General features: G+C 47.6%; 1 protein-coding gene across 1 annotated transcript in view; it reads left to right on the top strand.

Annotated features, from left to right (window-relative positions):
- The window catches only part of LOC132571040 (zinc finger protein 208-like), a 43,591-nt gene that overhangs the window by 4,422 nt on the left and 15,072 nt on the right, over positions 1–24,097 (top strand). The window contains 2 exon segments of the mRNA XM_060237671.1: positions 16,212–16,468; positions 16,471–17,470. Coding sequence (XP_060093654.1) covers positions 16,212–16,468; positions 16,471–17,470 — 1,257 coding nt within the window.

Here is a 24,097-nt window from a genome sequence, read left to right as displayed (position 1 = left end):
CAAAAAAATTCACACAAACACCTCTAAAAACTAGGTGCATCTTATGGTCAGGTGCGTCTTATGGAACGAAAAATAGTTTCAAACTAGTACTGTAGCGCAGAGTGGTAAACTGAAGTACTGCAGTCCAAGCTCTGCTCACGACCTGAGTTCCACCCGGTGGAAGCTGGGTTCAGGTAGCCAGCTTCAGGTTGACTCAGCCTTCCACCCTTCCAAGGTCGGTAAAATGAGTACCCAGCTTGCTCGGGGGGGGGGGAAGTGTAGATGACTGGGGAAGGCAATGGTAAACCACCCCGCAAAAAGTCTGCCATGAAAACGTTGTGATGTGACGTCACCCGAGAGTTGGAAATGACTGGTGCTAGCACAGGGGACTACCTTTACCTTTCTTTAGGGTTTCTATTGTATTGTGTCCTAGATGTTTCATTCCTGTTGATCTAAATGGTCTATCACTCTGAAATCCTCCGAGTCTCAGTGGAAAAGGCGAACTATAAAAGACACAAAGAAGAAAGAATGCTCACATCTACGTGGCCCCACTTAGAGTTCGATCTTTTGAACATTATGAGAAACCCAAAGCAAATGCAAACAAGTCAGGGGTCAAAGGCTTCAGCAACAGGCTAAACAACCGCTGAGCTGACCAGCCAATGAATGGGAAAGGGGACACACGATGAAGCAACTAAAGGGCTGCGCTTTGAGCAAACTATGCCCATGTCCTGGAGACATAAATGCTGGTCACTTCAATAAGCTTCCGCTCCAGATGTTTGTCTGCCGTCTCCCTAAAAGAGATGAAGCAATGCCCGAACTCTTACTCCTGCTGTTCTCCTGAGTATCCCACTGCTCACACCCCATATCAGCTACAAAACCTATGCGGAAAGGTTGAAAGGTATGTTTAGCCTGGAGAGGATATGACTGAGAGGTGATAACGATCATCATCTTCCAAGTTACCTGAAGGGCTGTCACCTAGAGGATGGGGTGGAGTTGTTTTCTGTCACCCCAGAAAGGCAAATCCGAACCAGCGGATTGAAATTAAATCAAAAGGGTTTTGAGCTAAACATCAGGAAGAACATTCTGACAGAGCAGTTCCTCAGTCTTCCTCAGGAGGTGGTGGGCTCTCCTCTGGAGGTTTTCAAACAGAGGCTAGATGGCCATCTGACAGCCATGCTGATTCTGTGGATTTTGGCACATCACGGGAAGGAGGGCAGGAAAGTTTTCTTCAGTGCTTAGTTCTCATGGCCCTTTCTTACAGGCCCAGGAAATAAGAACATAAGAGAAGCCATGTTAGATCAGACCAGTGGCCCATCCAGTCCAACATTCCGTGTCACACAGCGGCCAAATATACACACACACACATACTGTGGCTAATAGCCACTGATGGACCTCTGCTCCATATTTTTATCCAACCCCCTCTTGAAGGTGGCTATGCTTGTGGCCACCACCACCTCCTGTGGCAGTGAATTCCACATGTTAATCACCCTTTGGGGAATGGTGATGACCACTTTGTGGTCAGGTAGCAGTTTTTCTCCAGGCTGGTTTGGCCAGGGATCCTGAACGGGCTTGGGGGGGGGGCATCTTCTGGCCTTGGAGCAGGTGTCACTGGGGGGAGGAGAGAGCATGCTTGTAAATTTCCTGCATTGTGCAGGGAGTTGGACTAGATAGCTCTGGAGGTCACTTACAACTCTATGATTCTGTCTTTGTCTGGGTTTCTTTTTTCCAAGTTTTTTCCTCAACCTTTTTGGCTCACTCAGTGTCAAAAATAACCATGTGGCTAGACTACTGCAGCGCACTCCCTATGGGTCGGCCCTTCAAGTCAGACACTCTGGGTGGTACAGAATACCACAATGATTCTTAGGACTGAGACATTGTGTGTATCTCAATGTATTCCGTTCTGAAGCCATGAACAGAAAAGACAGTTCTGACAAAGCACCTGGCATGCGGAAATGTCTGGAATCTCCATTGGGAGTGTAACGCCACCCAATAATAGAGGCAGAGCCTGTAGGAACAATTGCCTATATGGGCCATTCCAAGGCAACCCATCACACAGCCTTGTTCAAGCCTTGGGCAAGGGGAGGGGGCAGGTCTACCCTCCAACACATCCATTTCTCCAGGGGAACTGATCTCTGTACTGTGGAGATGGGCTGTCATTCCAGGGGACACTAGGTCGCACCTGGAGGTTGGTGAAGGGGGACCCCTGAATAATTAATGAATACCCCTATAATAATGAATGAAGGCATGCTTATGCCTTAAAAAAAAGAGAATGTCTGATGCAATGTTAGAGGCCAGATAGTCTCAGTGGGTGCGAATTCACAGATTTGTAAAGTAGATAACAAAGAGGCCTCAGAGGAGTTTCTTGCAAGAGCTGATAATGCTTGGAGACAGGACGTATGGAAAAATACTAGAAATTATAGGAAAGTGGGGCATGTTGAGTTAGATAAGCCTGGGGACCTGCCTGCTTGTTTTGGGGTGTGAATAAAAAGGGTCTGAATGAGAATAACGTTTACTTAGTCAGTTTCGAGGCTTATGGCCGGCTAAGTTCTGCTTTGGTGCCAAAGTAAAATTGTTTCAACACGGCAATGTGCGGACCTCATTATTTCTCTGCTTCACTGGCACCCCTATCAGAGATCTGAATCTCTTCACAGAGAGGCAATCCCCTCTATACAAAAGGTTTTTTAAAATATGCATCCCTTTAAAACATATGCATCCTTTAAAAAAATATGCATCCCTTTAAAACAGGCCTTTGCTGAGGGATATTTCATATATTGGCCCTTTTCTCTGGTGTCCTTGCATTTTCTGTCTTGTTTCCCCTGAAGGGCTGAAATGCTTTCTAAAAAGAGATTCTTTGGGGGATTTAGGGTGGTTTTGTTCACCAGTGTAATGTACCAGCACCTTTTTTGCAGGGGGATTCCCAAATCTTGAGGGTAGAATTGGGAGGGGGGGAATCAGAGGAGGATGAGGAGAAAAAGGAAGGGGGGATCTGAGAGGGCTCTGAGAGTTACTGTGACTGATCCAAGGTCCCCCAGAATGGCTGCAGTTCTCCGGATTAGAGTTTGCTGCTCTTAACCACTGAGGTTATACATGAGTACTCTATGCCCCACAGATCAAGGAGGGGGGGGGCTGAGGGATGATTTGGGGTGGGAGAAAGGGGGCACAGATGAAGGAGGGGGGGCTGAGGGATGATTTGGGGTGGGAGAAAGGGGGCACAGATGAAGGAGGGGGGCTGAGGGGTGATTTGGGGTGGGAGAAAGGGGGCACAGATGAAGGAGGGGGGCTGAGGGATGATTTGGGGTGGGAGAAAGGGGGCACAGATCAAGGAGGGGGGCTGAGGGATGATTTGGGGTGGGAGAAAGGGGGCACAGATCAAGGAGGGGGGCTCTGAGAGGGCTCTGAGAGTTACTGTGACTGATCCAAGGTCCCCCAGAATGGCTGCAGTTCTCCGGATTAGAGTTTGCTGCTCTTAACCACTGAGGTTATACATGAGTACTCTATGCCCCACAGATCAAGGAGGGGGGGGGGGGCTGAGGGATGATTTGGGGTGGGAGAAAGGGGGCACAGATCAAGGAGGGGGGCTGAGGGATGATTTGGGGTGGGAGAAAGGGGGCACAGATCAAGGGGGCTGAGGGATGATTTGGGGTGGGAGAAAGGGGCACAGATCAAGGGCGGAAGGAGTGGGGGCCGGGGAGCAGGTAGCTGGGAAGGAGAAGGTGCGAAGGGGGGCTGGCACTTTGTCCCTTGGTCCTCAGACGACTCACACAAAACAGGATCCCAAAGTAGGAGGGTCAGCTCTCCCCCTCCCAAAGGATTTGTTCTGTGTTTGATGCTTTTGGGGGTTTATTTGTCCTGCAGCACTGCGGCCCCTGCCAGAGTTCCCCCTCCTGGCTTCTCTGCGAAGGGGGTGAGAAACTCTTGGACATTTGCCGGTAGAGCCTGTTGGTGGGGGGTGAGGTGGGGTGAGGGACCTCAATGGGGTAAAATGTCATTGAGCCGCCCCTCTGAAGCATCCATTTTCTCCAGGGGAACTATAGTCTGGAGATGAACTCTCATTCCAGGGGATCTCCAGGTCCCACCTGGAAGCTGGCATCCCTAAAATCAAAATCTCTTCAAAACAGGTCTGACCATTTCCAGAGGGATATCATAATTCATTTCACAATGGCCACCTTGGGGAATCATAGAGTTGGAAGGGACCTCCAGGGTCATCTAGTCCAACCTCCTGCACAATGCAGGAAACTCACAAACCTCCCCCTCAATTTGCAGGATCTTCATTGCTGTCAGATGGCCATCTAGCCTCTGTTGAACTTGAAAAACCTCTAAGGAAGGAGAGCCCACCACCTCCTGAGGAAGCCTGTTCCACTGAGGAACCGCTCTAACGGTCAGGAAGTCCTTCCTAATGTTGAGCCGGAAATGCTTTTGATTTAATTTCAACCCGTTGGTCCTGGTTCTACCCTTCCAGGGCCACAGAAAACAATTCCACCCCATCCTCTAGATGACAGCCTTTCAAGTACTTGAAGATGGTGATCCTATCACCTCTCAGCCGCTTCCTCTCCAGGCTAAACATCCCCAGCGCCTTCAACCTTTCCTCATAGGACTTGGTCTCCAGACCCCTCACCATCTTCTCGCCCTCCTCTGGACCCATTCCAGCTTGTCTAGATCCTTCTTAAAATGTGGTGCCCCAAACTGAACACAATACACCAGGTGCGGAGTATTTCAATTATTTGCCCTTTTCTCAGATGTTCTGCTGGCATTTTCCCTCCTGGCCCCCTTGAAGGGCTGGAATGCTCTCTAAGCAGGGATTCTTGGGGGGCTTTTTGGTGGCATTTCTCACTGGTGCAGTGCACCTTTTTTTTGGGGGGGGGGGTCCAATTCCCGAGAGGGAAACTGGGAGAAACCGGAGGAGGAGGATGTGAGGCCCTCTCCCGACTTCAGAGAGTGTGTGTAGGGGGAGGAAAGTGTGTGTGTGGGGGGGGGAGGAAATGTTTCCCGGGCATTCCATTCCCTATGGAGACTGATTCCCATAGGGTATAATGGATAATTGATCCACGGGTATCTGGGGCTGGGGGGGGGGGTGTCTGTTTTTTGAGGTAGAGGCACCAAATTTTCAGCATAGCATCCAGTGCCTCTCCTCAAAATACCCTCCAGGTTTCAAAATGACTGGACCAAGGGGGTCCAAAAGAGGGTGCCCTTATCCTTCATTATTTCCAATAGAGGGAAGGCATGGAAAAGGTGTGCGGTCCCTTAAAAGTGTGATGGCCAGGACTCCCTTTGGAGGTCATTTACGCTTCTCCCAGTCTTGCTCCTGGCTCCACCCCCAAAGTCTCCTGGCTCCACCCCCAAAGTCTCCTGGCTCCAACTCCCAAAGTCCTCAGATAGTTCTTGAATTGGACAAGGCAACCCTAGATCTCACTGATCCAAGGTCATCTAGCTGGCTGGCTGGCTGGCTGCATGGGGAGAAGGAGGAGCGGGGGGGGGGGGAATCAAACCCTTAAAATGTAGTTGGTCTTCAAGGTGCCACTTATCTACTGCTTTCTTCCGGTTTCTCCAGATTAGAGTGCTGCTGCTCTTATGCACTGCACCAATACCAAACTGGCCACTTTATACACGACTCGTAACACGAGTACCCACCTTCCCTTTTCTCTTGTCCAAAATAAGCACGTTCTCTAAGGGTTACAGCCAAGCGGGCAGCCGTGTTGGTCTGCAGCAGCTGAACAAAGCGGGAGTCAAGTGACACCTTTAAGACCAACCCATTTTTATTGAGAACGTAAGCTTTCGTGTGCTCGTAAGCACACTTCATTCCTCGTCTGATGAGGTGTGCTTAAGAGCACACGAAAGCTTACGTTCTCAATAAAAATGGGTTGGTCTTAAAGGTGCCGCTTGACTCCCGCTTTGTTCTAGCAGGAGTAGGGAACAGATGTTTTTTTGCCTACAACTCCCATCAGCCCCAGCCATTGGCCGTGCTGGCTGGGGCTGATGGGAGTTGAGGGCAAAAAAACATCTGGCGCGCCACTGTCCCCTATAAGGGCTACAGAGAGAGAGAGAGCTGCAGTCCTAAACAGGCACACGGTGTGGGCGTTGGGAAGCCATTTCCTCCGCCGCCCCTTGTAAGGAAGCGCCTTTGAATCTCGGGGTCTTCTGCTCAAACGGCTCAGAGGGAACCAGGTGAGCGGCAAGAAGAGGCTTTGGGGGGGGGTTGGGGGCTGCAATGCAAGACCCAAAGCAGAGGGGGGTGAAAGAGAGCCCCTAACCCTCCCCCCTTTTTTCCTTGGGGTTTCCCCACCACCACTCCTGCCCCAAGCAGAGCCTCTTCTTGTCCCCTGTGTGGAGAGGTTCCTACAGCAGACTTGAGTGTAGGATCTGAATCTGGTACTTTTGGAGATTAGAGGAATTTCAAAGCAGCTTCCAGAGGCCCGTTTAGGAAGGGGGGGGGGGATGAGAGTGACATTTGGGACCGGAGAAAAAGGAGAGAGAAGATGAAGGGGGGGGGCTGAGGGGGAGATTTGGGGGGGCCAGGGTGGAGGGGCTGAAGGAAAGGCAGAGGGAGATGGGAACATATGAAGCTGCCTTATACTGAATCAGACCTTCGGTCCATCAAAGTCAGTATTGTCTACTCAGACTGGCAGCGGCTCTCCAGGATCTCAAGCTGAGGTCTTTCACGCCTGTTTGCCTGGACCCTTTTATAGTTGGAGATGCCAGGGATTGAACCTGGGACCTTCTGATTACCAAACAGATCCTCTCCCAGTGAGCCACCGTCCCTCCCCTAAAGAACATTTGAAGCTGCCTTCTACTGAATCAGACCCCACCAGGTCCATCAAAGTCAGTATTGTCTACTCAGACTGGCAACAGCTCTCCAGGGCCTCAAGCTGAGGTTTTTCATGCCTATTTGCCTGGACCCTTTTTAGTTGGAGATGCCGGGGATTGAACCTAGGACCTTCTGCTTACCAAGCAGATGCTCTACCAGTGAGTCACTGTCCCTACCAATGAAGGCGGGGGGGGCTATAAAGTGGGGGGACAGGGTCTTCTGAGGCACTTGAACCTCAGAAGACCCACATGATACAGAACTGAAGAGGGCAAAAGGGTATTTTGGGAGGAAACCTTCCTCCTCAGCATCAAGGCTATACCCCTTCTGTCTTGGGGAAATGGCAGCATGAGGGTCAGTTCTCCTCCCCACAGGTGACTTACTCCAGGTTAGATGCTTTTTTTGGGGGGGGGGGTCATTTTTCCTGCCTCTGCACAGCATCCTTCAGTGCTTGGGCCCCTGCCTGAGTTTCCCCTCTGGCTTTTCTGCCATCTTGCCCAAAGCTGCTTTGGGGGGAAGTGGAATTTTGCAAACAAGGTGTGTTGCCTGCTATTTATTTTATTTATTATTTATTACGTTCAACTTATATCCCGCCCTCTCCGCAAGCGGACTTAGGGCAGCTCACAACATCATGTCAATACAGTTAAACCAATAAAACATATAAAACCATAATTTACATATTTCAATTTTTAAAAAACATGTTACAATTATTAAAACCATTCTATAGTGCTGCATCCGTACAATATAGGCGGCGTTGAATTTCCGAACAGTGATCACCAGCATTCTATGTGATGCTTTTGGGGGGAAGTGGAATTTTGCAAACAAGGTGTGTTACCTGCTATTTAAATCTCCCCCCAGACCCTCCCCAATAACAGCTGTTTTTCCTTCCCCAAGTATGGGGCGTGGGTGTCAATGTTTATTTTTTAAAAAATTGACAGTTGACTAGTGTATCAGTATGACCACACGTGTACCAAAATATTAGTATAAAACCGATGGTTTTTAAAACCCTGGAAAGCCGATGTGGTATCTGTTGGCGGGGGTGGGGGAACACTGCGGGGAATTTGGGGCTCGGAAAACGCAGGGAAACCTATCCCTCCTCCCCTCCACTGGCAGTGACCTGCACTGATGGGTCGAACAGGATTGTTTTGTGTGTTTTTTTCTCCTGTTTTTTTCCACACACGGATTCAAGGCCAGCTTCCTTTGAGGCTGCAGGTGGAAGAACACGATTTGGGAGGCCTCGCTCTCCTAAAATCTCCCTGCTACAAAAAGCCTCGTGGCCAACCTTGACAGAGAGAACAAATTTTTTTTCCCTGCAGGGCTAGATTTCTGTGTGCAGGGAGAGTATAATTCTTAGCTGCCATCTGTGGAGTCAGGCACTCCATCCCATCCTCTCAGGGCTCTCCCACCTCATCGCCTCCATTCTCCTCCAGGTCTTTGATTCGTTCATAGGGAAGAAGGAAGAGATGCTTCTTTGGGCAGGGAAAGGGATTAGTCTCCCAGGAATGGGCTGGCAGAGTTTGCGAGGAAGCATTTCAAAGGGAGGAGGGGGAAGTATGAATAAGGAAGGTTGGACCCCCTCTCCAGTATAAAATGGCTGGTTGAGGGGAGAGATGTCGGGTCAAACACACTTGGGTCTTGAGGGGTCAAATCTTGAATCGTGCCCTGCATCCCGAAAATGCGTGTGGAGCAAAAAGACTTTTCCAACCTTTTTCTTTCTTTCTCTTTTTCCCAGGCAGGAGTGGAAGAACACTCTGGATGCCTCCTCCGCCATCTTCTCTGCGCTGAAGGGAAAAGAACCACCATGCAGCCAGCTCAGGTATGGGAGGGTGGAATCACTGAGGGGATATGTGGCAGATGGTAGAGATGCCTTCTTCTCCGTTGTAATGCTCAGAGAATCAGGCTCCTTCCCGTTGATTCTAGTGTTACTCACTGGGAAGGCAGGTCAACCCCTGCACAGACAGCAGGGAAATTTGAAGATCGCTTTGATTTGGGCTCACTATAAACCTTTCTGTAACGATACTAAAATTTCTGCAGTAAGTGTTTGGTTCCTTATTACCTGGACATCTCTGGCTTCTTCCCCACAAGGCTGATTGCCCCCCTGCAACTGAGGACAGCCCCTCTGGTTCCAAAGTGCTCCCAAGTAGGGCTGGGAGGGGGGAGATATCCCCACTGGGCTCTTCTTGCCAAAGCTTCATGCTGCTTTTCCATTGTGAATTGATTCTCTCAGGTTTTGGCCTTCCCCCGTGGACCACTTTTCCGGTGATATAAAAGAATGTTTCCTTCTCCTTCTTGCAGGCCGGAGTGTCCTTCGAAGAGGTGGCCGTGTATTTCACCCCGGGGGAGTGGAGCCTGCTGCGCCCAGCCCAGAGAGCTCTCTACAAGGAAGTCATGCTGGAGAATTTTGGGAACGTGGCCTCTCTGGGTGAGGATCCTTTGCTCCTTCTTGCAATGGGGAGTGACTGTAAGGTAGCCATTAAGGACGAAGGACATGGTTCAGGCTGATGCATTTCTACAGTTCAGAGATCTGTCCCCAAGGAGAAAAGATATCCTTTGGAGGGTCAATTCTTTGGCATTGTTCCTCACTGTGGTCTCTGCCATCCCCAAATCTCTAGGAGTTTCCCAATTTGAATCTGGCATCCCTTCCCCCACCACCATCCCCTGGCCATGGCCAGAGAGAATCTAGCAACCCCAGAGGAGACAGACATGTTCTTCTTCTCCCTCTTTCTTCATCTCTCCCCCTTGCGAGCCAGTTAGGTGTGGTGGTTAAGTGCATGGATTCTTATCTGGGAGAACCGGGTTTGATTCCCCACTCCTCCACTTGCGCCTGCTGGAATGGCCTTGAGTCAGCCATAGCTCTCATAGGAGTTGTCCTTGAAAGGGCAGCTTCTGGGAGAGCTTTCTCAGCCCCACCTACGTCACAGGGCGTCTGTTGTGCAGGGGGCGGGGGAGGGAGGTGGAGGAGATTGTGACCGTTCTGAGACTCTGAGATTCAGAGTATCAGGCAGGATATAAATCCAATTTCTTCTTCTCTTCCTCCTCCTCTCACTATGGGCCACAGTCACCAGAGTATTTCTCCCTCTTGCTCTGTTGTTGTTCTTGGTTTCTGCTGGTTAGCCTCCCAGTGTCCCTCTCCAGGACCTGGCTCCTTCGTACCCCCTTTCCTTTTGGTCTTGCCTTTAACCTTTCCCTTTATGCTTAATAAATGTCAAGCCTTTTAAAAGAATGGTCATGCCGCTTTGTGGGGGAATAAGTGTCCCAATCTTCAGGCTGTGCATAGAGAGGCTGAGGTTCCAAGAGGCCCAGAGTTGGGTGTACATGTGGGCCTCATATCCCTGCTCCTACAGAGTCTCAGAAGAGGAAGAAGAATTGCAGATTTATACCCCACCCTTCTCTCTGAATCAGAGACTCACAGCGGCTTACAATCTCCTATGTCTTCTTCCCCCACAACAGACACCCTGTGAGGTGGGTGGAGCTGAGAGAGCTCTCACAGAAGAAGACGACTGCAGATTTATACCCTGCCCTTCTCTCAGAATCAGAGAGGCTTACAACCTCCTATATCTTCTCCCCCCACAACAGACACCCTGTGAGGTGGGTGGGGCTGAGAGGGCTCTCACAGCAGCTGCCCTTTCAAGGACAACTCCTGGCAGAGCTAATGGCTTACTCAAGGCCATTCCAGCAGCTGCAAGTGGAGGAGTGGGGAATAAAACCCGGCTCTCCCAGATAAGATTCCGCGCACTTAACCACTACACTAAACTGGTTCTCAGGATAACAAAAGAGGGATGAGCAGGCCTTGGATTCAGCAGGAGCTCACAGGAGTGCAGCTCCTGAACCTTTCTGAGGGTTCCCCCTCCTCCTCCCCACCTACCTTGCCCATTGAATAGGAGGTGCAGCTGCATAACAGTCCTTGGATTAGGAGAGCAGCCAGCCACCAGGAGCTTTGCAACACCCCCAGCAGCCCCCATTAACCCCTGGAGAAGCACACACCACCCTTTCTCCACTTCTTATGTGTCTGGGTGGCGGGTGGCTTGCTGGCCTTTGACTGGGCAGGGAGGCCAAGGAGAGCCCCATATGAGCAAGGCCTGCTTGGGCTGGCTGGATCTCTACCCAGCCCAAGCAGGTCTCGCTCGCCCGGGGCTCTCTTTTCTTGCATCGAGTTGCTTTTGGCTGGGGGGGGGCAGTATATGCTAATGAGTTATGCTAATGAGCTCCACCACCTATTTTTCTACAAAACGACCCCTGGGGATGAGTCTTGACCCCGTATGGTCCTCCATCCTAGTCCTATTACCTGTATGTTTCTGGAGAGACAGTCAATTTGGTTTAGGATTCATGAATATATGGGCACGCAGAAGAGGTCTAATTTTGAGGGTTTTGTCCCTGATAAACAGGACTTTTGATTGCCAAACCTGACCTCATATCCTGGCTGGAAGAAGAGGTGTTTTTTCTGGGCTCTGATGAAGAGGACAGGCTAGCAGGTAGGGGGTTTAAGATATCGGTTTTGGGACTGTGTGTTTCCTGGGCGTCCTTCCAAGGGCCAGTGGGTTTCTGGGGCTTTGTTTATGCTCACAGTTTTCCCTCGAAGAAGAACTTGGATGAATTGCGGCTGCTGAAAGAGTGCCTGTAAATCATCAGCCCAGAACAAGAGCCAGTCTGGTGTAGTGGTTAAGTGTGCAGACTCTTATCTGGGAGAACTGGGTTTGATTCCCCACTCCTCCACTTGCAGCTGCTGGAATGGCCTTGGGTCAGCCATAGCTCTGGCAGAGGTTGTCCTTGAAAGGGCAGCTGCTGTGAGAGCCCTCTCCAGCCCCACCCACCTCACAGGGTGTCTGTTGTGGGGGAGGAAGGGAAAGGAGATTGTAGGCCGCTCTGAGCCTCTGTCCTTGAAAGGGCAGCTGCTGGGAGAGCCCTCTCCAGCCCCACCCACCTCACAGGGTGTCTGTTGTGGGGGAGGAAGGGAGAGGAGATTGTAGACCGCTCTGAGCCTCTGTCCTTGAAAGGGCAGCTGCTGTGAGAGCCCTCTCCAGCCCCACCCACCTCACAGGGTGTCTGTTGTGGGGAAAGAAGGTAAAGGAGATTGTGAGCCGCTCTGAGACTCTTCGGAGTGGAGGGCGGGATATAAATCCAATATCTTCTTCTGGCACTTATGCCAAGTCTAGCCCAGTGTTGTCCACTCTGGAAAGTAGTGTTATTCAGACCAGAGTTTTTGTCGGTTCTGTTTCGCCCAACATCCCCTTAACTAGAGATGCCAGGCCTTGATGTTGGATCTATGTGCCTGCAAAGTAAAGCACATCCTTTATGGTGCAGCTATGATTCAAAGCAACCCCAGGTGGCTCTTATGTGACCCCGTTTATTTCCCCACCCCTTCGACACGGAGCAGTGTCCCATATGATTGTGAAAGGTCTGGGGCAAACAGTATGCCAATATAAAATCCAGCCTCTTCCAGAGGAAGCCCTGGCTTCTTCCCAGGGTATGTTTAAGCCCTAGTCTGAAGGATGTTTGACTTGCCTCAACCAGGGCCAAGGCCTTTTCATCCTCGGCCCCGGCCTGGTGGAATCAGCTCCCTGTGGAGATCCAGGCCCTACCTGAATTAATGCCATTACGGCCTGCAAGACAGAGGTATTCCACTGAGCCTTTGGTTGAGGCAGCGGATATCCTTATTTCCATCTGCTTGGCCTCCCTTACCTAGCATGATGTTATCTTATTTTAATCTTATCTTAATCTATTATTCCATCTCTGGGCCTACTGTTGTATTGATATATATATATATGCGCCCAATTGGAAACTGCTGCCTGCGACATATATATGCTGTTTGTTGTATTGTATCCTATGGTTCGATCCCCGGCAGAAGCTGGGTTTCCAGGTAGCCGGCTCGAGGTTGACTCAGCCTTCCATCCTGAGGTCGGCAAAATAAGTACACAGCTTGCTGGGTGAGTGGGGGGGGGCGGAGTGAAGATGATTGGGGAAGGCAATGGCAAGGAAAGGAACGGTCTCCTCTGCAAGCACCAGTCGTTTCCGACTCTGTTGCTTTCACAATGTTTTCACGGCAGACTTTTTATGGGGTGGTTTGCCATTGCCTTCTCCAGTCATCTACGCTTTCCCCGCAGCAAGCTGGGAACTCATTTTACCAACCTCGGAAGGATGGAAGGCTGAGTCAACCTTGAGCTGGCTACCTGAAAACCCAGCTTCCACCGGGGATCAAACAGGTCGTGAGCAGAGCTTAGGACTGCAGTACTTCAGCTTTAACACTCTGCACCACAGGGCTCTTAGTAATGCAATGCAAAGTAAAGTAAAGGCAATGGCAAACCACCCTGTAAAAAAGTCTGCCGTGAAAACATTGTGAAAGCAACATCATCCCAGAGTCGGAAACGACTGGTGCTTGCACAGGGGACCTTTCCATTTCCTTTCCTATGGTTTTAGCTTGTAGTTTTTAATTGTTTTAACTTTTGTTGTTATCAGCTCTGAGCCCACTTGTGGGAAAGGGCGGAATACAAATTAACAAAAATAAAAATGCTTCCCTAACAAGGGCAGAGAATCTGAGGCCAAGGCCTGCAGCAGGCTCTGTCCCCTTGTTCACTCAGACAACACAATCACAAGACATAATAACGCTAGCCATACTATCTCTTGTTCATTCACTTCTTACCATCCAGGCTTATCTAGGCCATCCGATATCAGTAGTGCTCTTCCACTCTGTACATCAGACAAATAGGTCAGTCCTTACACGAAAGAATAAACGAACCTAAAGAGTGGCAGTCCTTAAACAGAAAAGCTTCAAGGAAAAATTAAAGTGTATGAACATAAGAGAAGCCATGTTGGATCAGGCCAATGGCCCATCCGGTTCAACACTCTGTGTCACATAAGAACATAAGAGAAGCCTTGTTGGATCAGGCCAGTGGCCCATCCAGTCCAATACTCTGTGTCACATAAGAGAAGCCCTGTTGGATCAGGCCAATGGCCCATCCGGTCCAACACTCTGTGTCACACAGTGGCCAAAAAAACCCCCAAAACCCAAGTGCCATCAGGAGGTTCACAAGTGGGGCTAGAAGCCCTTCCACTTTGCGCCCTCCCCCCCAAGCACCAAGAATACAGAGCATCACTGCCCCAGACAGTTCCAATTATATGCTGTGGCTAATAGCCACTGATGGACCTCTGCTCCATATGTTTATCCAATCCCCTCTTGAAGCTGGCTATGCTTGTAGCCGCCACCACCTCCTGTGGCAGTGAATGTCATGTGTTAATCACCCTTCGGTTAAGAAGTACTTCCTTTTATTCATTCTAGCCCAACTGCTCAGCAATTTCATCGAATGCCCATGAGTTCTTGTATTGTGAGAAAGGGAGAAAAGGACTTGTTTCTCTTTCTCCATCCCATGCATAATCTTGTAAACCTCTATCACGTCACCCCGCAGTCGACGTTTCTCCAAGTTAAAGAGCCCCAAGCGTTTTAACCTTGCTTCCTAGGGAAAGTGTTCCAACCTGTAATCATTCTAGTTGCCCGTTTCTGCACTTTTTCCAATGCTATAATATCTTTTTTGAGGTGCAGTGACCAGAATTGCACGCAGTATTCCAAATGAGGCCGCACCATCGATTTATACAGGGGCATTATGATACTGGCTGATTTGTTTTCAATTCCCTTCCTAATAATATGATTGCTAATAATGATTCCTAATGATATGATTGCTGGATTTGTTCATTCAGAACAATGGGATGCCCCCCCCCCCGTCCCTCGAGCTGAACAGAGACGTAGGATTTTATCTCACAAATATCAGCAACCCACTGATATTATTCAACCCACTGGTTCTGGTCCTACCTTCTGGGGCCACAGAAAACAATAAGAACATAAGAACATAAGAGAAGCCATGTTGGATCAGGCCAATGGCCTATTTATTTATTTATTTATTTATTTATTTATTTATTTATTTATTTATTTTATATCCCGCCTTTCCCCACCCCCACCCCACCCCAAGGCAGGCTCAGGGTGGCTCACAAATTAAAGGTCAACATGATTGCATTAGTGTGACCAAGATAAAACGACAATAAAAACATTAAAAAAATTTTACTAAAACACCTGCATGTGCTAATACCATGGTTTCAGACAGCGATTAAATTCTGGTGGTTAGCTGTTCTAAGCGATCTCGGGGTCACCATAGCATGGCGAGGTAGGCCATGGTAGTATTCTTATGCGCCAGTCCCATTGCTGCAGGTGTTGCCATCATATAAATGCTGATTTTCTGCAACTAAGCATTTCTCCTTTGTTCTAATCTAGTTAATTACACTGTGCATGGTACCCCCGCATCCTGAGTTGCTTTTTTGCACCACCACCCCCCACCCTCTGACTGGGATAGAAAGATTGAGAGATCTCCATCCTGAATCATACCTGACAAAAGGAGGCTTGACTCTCAAAACCATATACCCAGAAATTCTTAGACTCATAGAATCATAGAGTTGGAAGGGACCTCCAGGGTCATCTAGTCCAACCTCCTGCACAATGCAGGAAACTCGCAAATACCTACCCCAAATTCACAGGATCTTCTATCGCTGTCAGATGGCCATCTAAAAACCTCCAAGGAAGGAGAGGAGAGCCCACCACCTCCCGAGGAAGCCTGTTCTACTGAGGAATCGCTCTAACGGTCGGGAAGTTCTTCCTAATGTTGAGCCAGAAACTTTTGATTTAATTTCAACCCACTGGTTCTGGTCCTACCTTCTGGGTCCACAGAAAACAATTCCACACCATCCTCTAGATGACAGCCCTTCAAGTAGTACTTGAAGATGGTGATCCTATCACCTCTCAGCCGCCACCTCTCCCGGCTAAACATCCCCAGCTCCGTCAACCTTTCCTCATAGGACTCAGTCTCCAGACCCCTCACCATCTATGTCGCCCTCCTCTGGACCCATTCCAGCTTGTCTATATCCTTCTTAAAATGTGGTGCCCAAAACTGAACACAATACTCCAGGTAAGGTCTTACCAGAGCAAAGTAAAACAATACCATCACATCACGTGATCTGGACACTATACTTCTGTTGATACAGCCCAAAAATTGCATTTGCCTTAGTCTTTAAGTGCTACTGGGCTCAAAATTAGGTATTTGTGGAAAATGCCTTCTCATAACACCAGGTATCCCTTTCTTTCAGCAGGGGACGTGTGGCAGTCAGCAAATGAAGCAAGAGAACACTCACTGATGGAGAAGGAGGATGTATATTCAGATCTGCAAGAGGAATGTGAATATTTGGATGCACTGAGGATGGGCGAGGGAGAACACCCGCCTAAAGGGAGGAATAAATCTGGTCTTTTAGAAGGAGATGAGCAGCTATGGCAAAAAATAGATCTAGGAGAAAAGAGGACTGGAAATGGGAACACTTTCATTGAAATATCAGTTATTAATATTCAACAAAGGATGTGTGGCAGGAAGAAAATATATGAATGCCTGGTTTCTGGGGAAAGTTTTTTGTGGAACGATAATCTCAACTCCCACCAAAGAATTTACACAGAGGAGAAAGCATACAAAGGCCTGGAGTGTAGGAAAAGCTTCAGCCAGAGTGCATACCTTAGTTCCCATCAAAGAACTCACACGAGGGAGAAATTATATAAATGCCTGGAGTGTGGGAAAAGCTTCAGTCACAGTTCATCCCTTCATCGCCATCAGAACATTCACACAGGTGAGAAACTATATAAATGCCTGCAGTGTGGGAGAAGTTTTTTAAAAAAGATTACCTCATCTCCCATCAAAGAATTCACTCAGGGGAGAAACGGCACAAATGTCTGCAGTGTGGAAAAGGATTCACTAAGCGTTCCACTCTTACTTCCCACCAAAGAATTCACACAGGGGAGAAACCATATAAATGTCTGAAATGTGGAAAAAGCTTCACTGACAGTTCTAATGTTATTTCCCACCAAAGAATCCACACAGGGGAGAAACCATACAAATGCCTGGAGTGTGGAAAAAGCTTCAGTCAGAGGGGGTACCTTACTTCCCACCAAAGGAGACACACAGGGGAGAAGCCATACAAATGCCTGGAGTGTGAGAAAAGCTTCACTAGCAGTTCTGCTCTTACTTCCCATCGAAGAATACACACAGGGGAAAAGCCATACAAATGTCTGGAGTGTGAGAAAAGCTTCTCTGACTGTTCCAATCTTATTTCCCATCAAAGAGTTCACACAGGGAAGAAACCATACAAATGCCTGGAATGTGGAAAATGCTTCAGTGAGAATTCCACTCTTACAATCCATCAAAGAATTCACACAGGGGAGAAACCATATCAATGCTTGAAGTGTGAGAAAAGCTTCACTGGCAGTTCCCGTCTTGCTTCCCATCAAAGAATTCACACAGGGGAGAAACCATATAAATGCCTGGAGTGTGAGAAAAACTTCACTGACTATTCCAGTCTTATTTCCCATCAAAGAATTCACACAGGGGAGAAACCATACAAATGCCTGGAATGTGGGAAAAGCTTCTGTCATTATTCCAGTCTTACTTCCCATCAAAGAATTCACACAGGAGAGAAACCATATAAATGCCTGGAATGTGGGAAAAGCTTCACTGACCATTCCAATTTTGCTTCCCATCGAAGAATTCATACAGGGGAGAAACCATATAAATGCCTTGAGTGTGGGAAAAGCTTCAGTCAGAGTTCCAATCTTTCTTCCCATCAAAGAATTCACAAAAAGGAAAAACCATATGAATGCCTGCAGTGTGGGAAAAGGTTCTGTCAGAGGGCACACCTCACTTCCCACCACAGGATGCACAAACGGGAGAGGAAATAAGTTGCATATTCATGATTTTAATTATATTTAAGAATATTTATCCATTATGCAGTTTCATAATCTCTGTAAAGTTCAATTCCTGGTCAGAAAAAGTGCCAGAAGTTCAGAACCACCTCTCAACCTTGACATGTCATTAATATAACTAAAGAAATAGGAAATTTATTGCACTGGAATTGCACTGAACTGTTGTCTTGAGTCTTATAATCTTGCTCTCAGAATTTAATGACAGTCATTAAGATGTGTTCTAGTTCATGTAGTATAGTTACCTGTCAAGAATTCCCCAACCAGGGAATCTTTGGTAGTACTGGGCAGAGCTCAAGATAACACAATCAACCTTGAATGCGAATCCTCACAAACTGGGGGTGGGGGGTTGCTGTGCTGTTAGCCAGTTAGAGCAGCAGTGATCAAAATGAGGCTGAAGAGTCACATGCGGCTCTTTCACATATATTCTGCGGCTCCTGGAGGGTCAAGGAGGAACTTAATGCAGGCTTACTCTCAAGTAAGCATGCTTACCATCAGGACCTCAGTCAGCCCCCAAGGTCTGACCCATATGTAATGGGTGAAGTGAGAAAGGAGGAGGAAATAGGCAGGTTTGCAAGCTTGTTTCCTCTACTGCAGAGGTTGCCCAGAGATAAAGGGCAGGGAAAGAGACCAGAAGAGATGAAGGAGCCACTGGGAGGTGGGATAGTATTAAAGAGGGCTGTGCAAGATTTCCCCTTACTTTCACAGCTCTTGTAGGAGCTGTATTTAGTAACCTTGGTGTCAAGACAAAGAGAGATTCATAATGATGCAGACAGTGGTCAGTGATTTATGTGGTACATGTGTGTTTCCTTCTCCCACTAGTGCCAAAAAAGAATTCCCATACCTTTTCCTATGCTGGTCTTATGGGGACTATTATTCCCAGCCTTCCTTTTTTAAAAAGTCTCCTTCTTGCATGGTCATGTTGTCAAGTGCATACATATGCATTTCATCTTTCTGTGGAAAGAAAGTATTCAGAGTTATAGTAAAGGCATGTGTGTAATATTTGTTCATGTCTCAAACATCTGACATTTATTCTATGTGGCCCTTGTTAAGCAAATCTGATCACCCCTGTCTTAGAGTATCCCTACAATCAGAAGACAGTGGGAAGACTCCTGATCTTTCTGGGATTAAACCAGAAAATCAATTCTGTAAGATGGGAGCCTTCCTGCGGAAATAGTTTCTATGAACAAATTACTAGTAGGTTGGCACTTTGAGTACTGAATTTAGATTGCAATACTTGAAGCAGAGAACACCCAGGATAATCAAAAGGTATTTATTAAAGACTGCAAAATTTTTTCGAAGCAGTAAGAAAGAAAAATTTCAAAGCCTACCGTTTAAGGTTCTAACTAGACAGTAAGTTACTCTTTCCAGTGGTGGCAACGCCTGGTGTCTTCCAAAGTTAGCTCATATCTCCTGTGAGCTGAGAACAGCTTTACAAAGAACCATGAAACCAGATGTTTTAAGGTCTAAGATTTGAGAGGGTGGAGGGCCCTTCTGTCCAATTCTGTCCAGAGAGCCAGTTTGGTGTAGTTGTTAAGTGTGCAGAATCTTATCTGGGAGAACCAGGTTTGATTCACCACTCCTCCACTTGCACCTGCTGGAATGGCCTTGGGTCAGCCATAGCTCTGGCAGAGGTTGTCCTTGAAAGGGCAGCTACTGTGAGAGTCCTCTCAGCCCCACCCACCTCACAGGGTGTCTGTTTTGGGGGAGGAAGATAAAGGAGATTGTGAGCCACTCTGAGTAAATCCAATATCATCTTCTTCCTCCACTTGCAGCTGCTGGAATGGCCTTGGATTAGCCATAGCTCCCGTAGGAGTTGTCCTTGAAAGGGCAGCTTCTGTGAAAGCCCTCTCAGCCCCACTCTCCTCACAGGGTGTCTGTTGTGGGGGGAGAAGCTACAGGAGATTATAAGTTGCTCTGAGTCTCTGATTCAGAGAGAAAGGCAGGGTATAAATCTGCAATTCTTCTTCGATCAAAAATCAAACCAGTGATGTTATGTTAACATGGTGTTTGTTAACCTCTGATGACAAAATGGTCCTGCAGAGAAAACAGTTTTATGATGAGACGTTTCTCTGTAGTGTATATGAAGCAGCAAATGAAGTGAGGTGTGTGTGCTACAAACCTTCCAGGTGATGAGATGTGCTACAAACCTTCCAAGTGATGAGATGGTGCAGTGGTTAAGTGCGTGGACTTTTATCTGTGAGACCCGGGTTTGATTCCCCACTCCACTTGCACCTGCTGGAATGGCCTTGGGTCAGCCATAGCTCTTGCAAGAGTTATCCTTAAAAAGGCAGCTTCTGGGAGTGCTCTCTTAGCCCCATCCAGCTCATAGGGTGCCTGTTGTGGGGGAAGAAGATAAAGGAGATTTTAAGCCGCTATGAGACTGATTCAGAGAGAAGGGTGGGGTATAAATCTGCAGTCTTCTTCCTTGATTCTGTTATTCAAAATGCCAAGCCAGGCTTGTCTAGTTTTCTCCTGACAAAACCCCAGACGTCTCCCTTTGATCTGTTCCCCAAATTCCCGGCATAACATTTGATATGAAGCCTGAACCAAAGCTTAATTCTGTGTTTAATGAAAGATCAAGAAATTGACGAGAGGTCTATTTTCTTGACGATTATTCCTTTGCTCAATCACTTTATAGTCAAAGTGTTCTATTTGAAGGACAATCACATGTTCAAGTTCAAAAGTTTTACTTCTCTTCCTAAGTCACCTGTAATCAAAAGTGTTGCGTAAGGATCTGTTTTTTACTTCCAATCAGAACAGACCTTTTATTGGGCGAGCATGTCACATGTGCTAGGCCTCCCACTGTACATAGCCTGACGCTCCTCCCTTGAGGAGGAATGGTAGGGGGGAGGACAGCTTGCTTTGCCAGGCTCTCTCAATCGCACAGCAGAGGTACTGAGGCAAGCCTCTCTTCCTTCTATTGGCTGAGGCTCCTCCCCCTTCTCAGGAAGGCAGGGAAAGAGCCAGAACTTCCTTTGCCTAGTTCCTTTTATCACATGGGAGAGATACAAAAAAAGCACTTTAAGACCAATGAGTGCTAATGTTTTAAGCATTTTAAGTTATTTAAATCTTTAATTGTATTTGTGTGCTTCATAAAGTTGGCCTGGCCTGACAAGGTCTCATTTGCGTCACATCTGGCCCTCATAACAAATGAAGATATTGGATTTATATCCCACCCGTCACTTTGAATCTCAGAGCGGCTTACAACCTCCTTTATCTTCCTCCCCTACAACAAACACCCTGTGAGGTGGGTGGGGCTGAGAGGGCTCTGACAGCAGCTGCCCTTTCAAGGACAACCTCTGCCAGAGCTATGGCTGACCCAAGGCCATTCCAGCAGCTGCAAGTGGAGGAGTGGGGAATCAAACCCGGTTCTCCCAGATAAGAGTCCACACACTTAACCACTACACCAAATGAGACTGACACCCCTGCCCTAGACCAGAGGTGGCCAACGGTAGCTCTCTAGATGTTTTTTGCCTTCAACTCCCATCAGCCCCAGCCAGCATGGCCAACACCTCCCCCTAAATTCACAGGATCTTCATTGCCGATAGCCATCTAGCCTCTGTTTAAAAAACTCCAAGGAAGGAGAACCCACCACCTCTCCAGGAGGAAGCCTGTTCCACTAAGGAACCGCTCTAATGGTCAGGAAGTTCTTCCTAATGTTGAGCCAGAAACTCTTTTGATTTAATTTCAACCCATTGGTTCTGGTCCTACCTTCTGGGGCCACAGAAAACAATTCCACACCCTCCTCTCACCTTTTGCTGAGAGATGTCATAATTCATTTCCTCTTTTCCCAGATGCTCTGCTTTGCATTTTCTCTCCTGAATCCCTTGAAAGGCTGAAACGTTCTCTAAGCAGAACATCTGAAATGTTCTATAAGCAGAGCATCTTGGTGGAGGGGGGGGGGAGCTTTTTGGTGGCATGCTTCTGCAGTGCGGTGTGCCAGCACTTTTTTTTTAATCTCGAAGGGGAGCAATAGAGCAATTAGCAGACTGCATTTATTGCCCTGAGACACTCCCACCGCCATGCTCCAATTACCTGATGAAGGGTGCGTGCACACAAAAGCTTACATTCCGAATAAAACTTGGTTGGTCTTAAGGGTGCTACTGGACTCCAACTTGGTTCTGCTGCTTCAGACCAACACGGCTGCCCACCTGGATCATTCTCCAATTCTGACATGTTTACTCCCTTTGTTGTTTTCCCACTCAAATGCTGTCCAGACCAAATGTTCTTTCAATCTGTTAATTTTGCGTTTTTGCCATTGGAGTCTAACTTGGTGCTACTTTGCATGCTCAACCACTGCCCATTCGCTATATGTAACTCTGCTCACTGTACCCCGTTTCATTATCCGAGACTCTGATGAAGTATGCTTCCAGCACACAAAAGCTTGTGTTCTCAATAAAACTTTGTTGGTCTTAAATAGGGGTCATTTTGTAGAAAAAGAGGTGTCTGAGTTCATTAGCACAACTCATTTGCATAATCCATTTGTGTATGTCACACACTCCTGACATCATCGGAAGGTGTACTGAATCATAGCAGCTCAGCTATGATTGGGGCCAAGAATCCCAGCTACAAATACAAGTCGATGGGTTGTGAACCGGCAGAGACTGACCAAGAGAGAGATCTTGGGGTCGTGGTAGATAACTCACTGAAAATGTCAAGACAGCATGCGATTGCAATAAAAAAGGCCACCACCATGCTGGGAATTATTAGGAATGGAATTGAAAACAAATCAGCCAGAATCATAATGTCCCTGTATAAATCGATGATGCGGTCTCATTTGGAATACTGTGTACAATTCTGGTCACCGCACCTCAAAAAGGATATTAGCACTGGAAAAAGTGCAGAAAAGGGCAACTAGAATGATTAAAGGTTTGGAACACTTTTCCTTGGAAGAAAGGTTAAAATCATTAGAGTTTGTAGAATCTTTGGGGCTCAAGTGCCGTGTTCTACTGGAGAAGTTTTTCTTCCAGACGTTTCGTTCTCAGCTGCGGAGAACATCCTCAGTGGGGTTGCAGCCACTGGATGTTCTCCGCAGCTGAGAACGAAATGTCTGGAAGAAAAACTTTCTCCAGTAGAACACGGCACTTGAGCCCCAAAGATTCTGCAAACTCTAATGATATTGCCAACCGTGAAAACCTGAAATCTTTGATAAAGGTTAAAATGCTTGTGGCTCTTTAGCTTGGAGAAACGTCGACTGCGGGGTGACATGATAGAGGTTTGCAAGATTATGCATGGGATGGAGAAAGTAGAGAAGTCCTTTTCTCCCTTTCTCACAATACAAGAACTCGTGGGCATTCAATGAAATTGCTGAGCAGTCAGGTTAAAACAGATAAAAGGAAATACTTCTTCACCCAAAGGGTGATTAACATGTGGAATTCACTGCCACAGGAGGTGGCAGCGGCTCAAGCATAGCCATCTGTAAGAGGGGATTGGATAAAAATATGGAGCAGAGGTAGTGGCTTTTAACCACAGTATATACCGGTATGTGTGTGTGTGTGTGTATATGTGTGTATGAATGTACACACACACATATGTTGGCCACTGTGTGACACAGAGTGTTCGACTGGATGGGCCATTGGCCTGATCCAACATGGCTTATGTTCTAGCATCTACCTTAAAATGCTTCTTGAATTATAATTATCATAATAAAATCTTACTCCCATCATACTTTTTAAATGACTTTCTCCTATGTGGCCACAGTGGCATGATGAAGATTCCCATCTGTCAGCTTGATATGTTTTGCTTATTTTTTCTTATGTTTTTGTGAGGGAAAATATTAGAAAGTTTGTCAAATCTGAAGAGTTCAGCAAAATTCTCACAGGGGGCTTGAACAATGGAGCCCAGAAGCGAGTATTATTTATTTATTTGGGGGGGGGGGGTTAAGAAAGGGAGGTTTAAGAAAGAAGGGGGGAGTTCAAAAGTTTTATTTCTCTTCCTATGTCACCTGTAATCAAAAGTTTTGCATAAGGATCTAACTGTAAGGGGGGAGGTTTAAGAAAGAAACAGCACCATAAAATTTAAGAGGTTCCGGAGCTCCACTCCTGTGAGTGCCTGCCCAAAATGAAAAAGGAAGGAAAGATCCCCTGTGCAGGCACCAGTCATTTCCGCCTCTGGGGTGACCTAGCTTTCACAACGTTTTCACGGCAGACTTTTTACAGGTTGGTTTGCCATTGCCTTCCCCAGTCATCTACGCTTTCCCCCAGCAAGCTGGGTACTCATTTGATCGACCTCGGAAGGATGGAAGGCTGAGTCAACCTCAAGCCGGCTACCTGAAAACCCAGCTTCCACCGGGGATCAAGCTCAGGTCACGAGCAGAGCTTAGGACTGCAGTACTGCAGCTTTAACACTCTGCGCCACGGGGCTTAAAATAAGGCCTGCTCTTAAAGGTGGTAGCTGCTGGAGTCTCAACTTTGTTCCAAGGGTTAAAAAGAGAGAGAGAGACCCTCAGCCCTAGAGAGGAACATGCGAGGGAGGGAGGGGAGGCTAAATCGGGGAGCTATTTCCTCCTCCGCCCCCTTGGAAGGGAGCGCCTTTGAATTTTG

The sequence above is a fragment of the Heteronotia binoei genome, chromosome 5 (genome assembly GCF_032191835.1).
Source record: "Heteronotia binoei isolate CCM8104 ecotype False Entrance Well chromosome 5, APGP_CSIRO_Hbin_v1, whole genome shotgun sequence".
Taxonomy (NCBI): domain Eukaryota; kingdom Metazoa; phylum Chordata; class Lepidosauria; order Squamata; family Gekkonidae; genus Heteronotia; species Heteronotia binoei.
The sequence above is the reverse complement of the archived record's forward strand: the minus strand, read 5'-3'. Positions and strand labels throughout refer to the sequence as shown.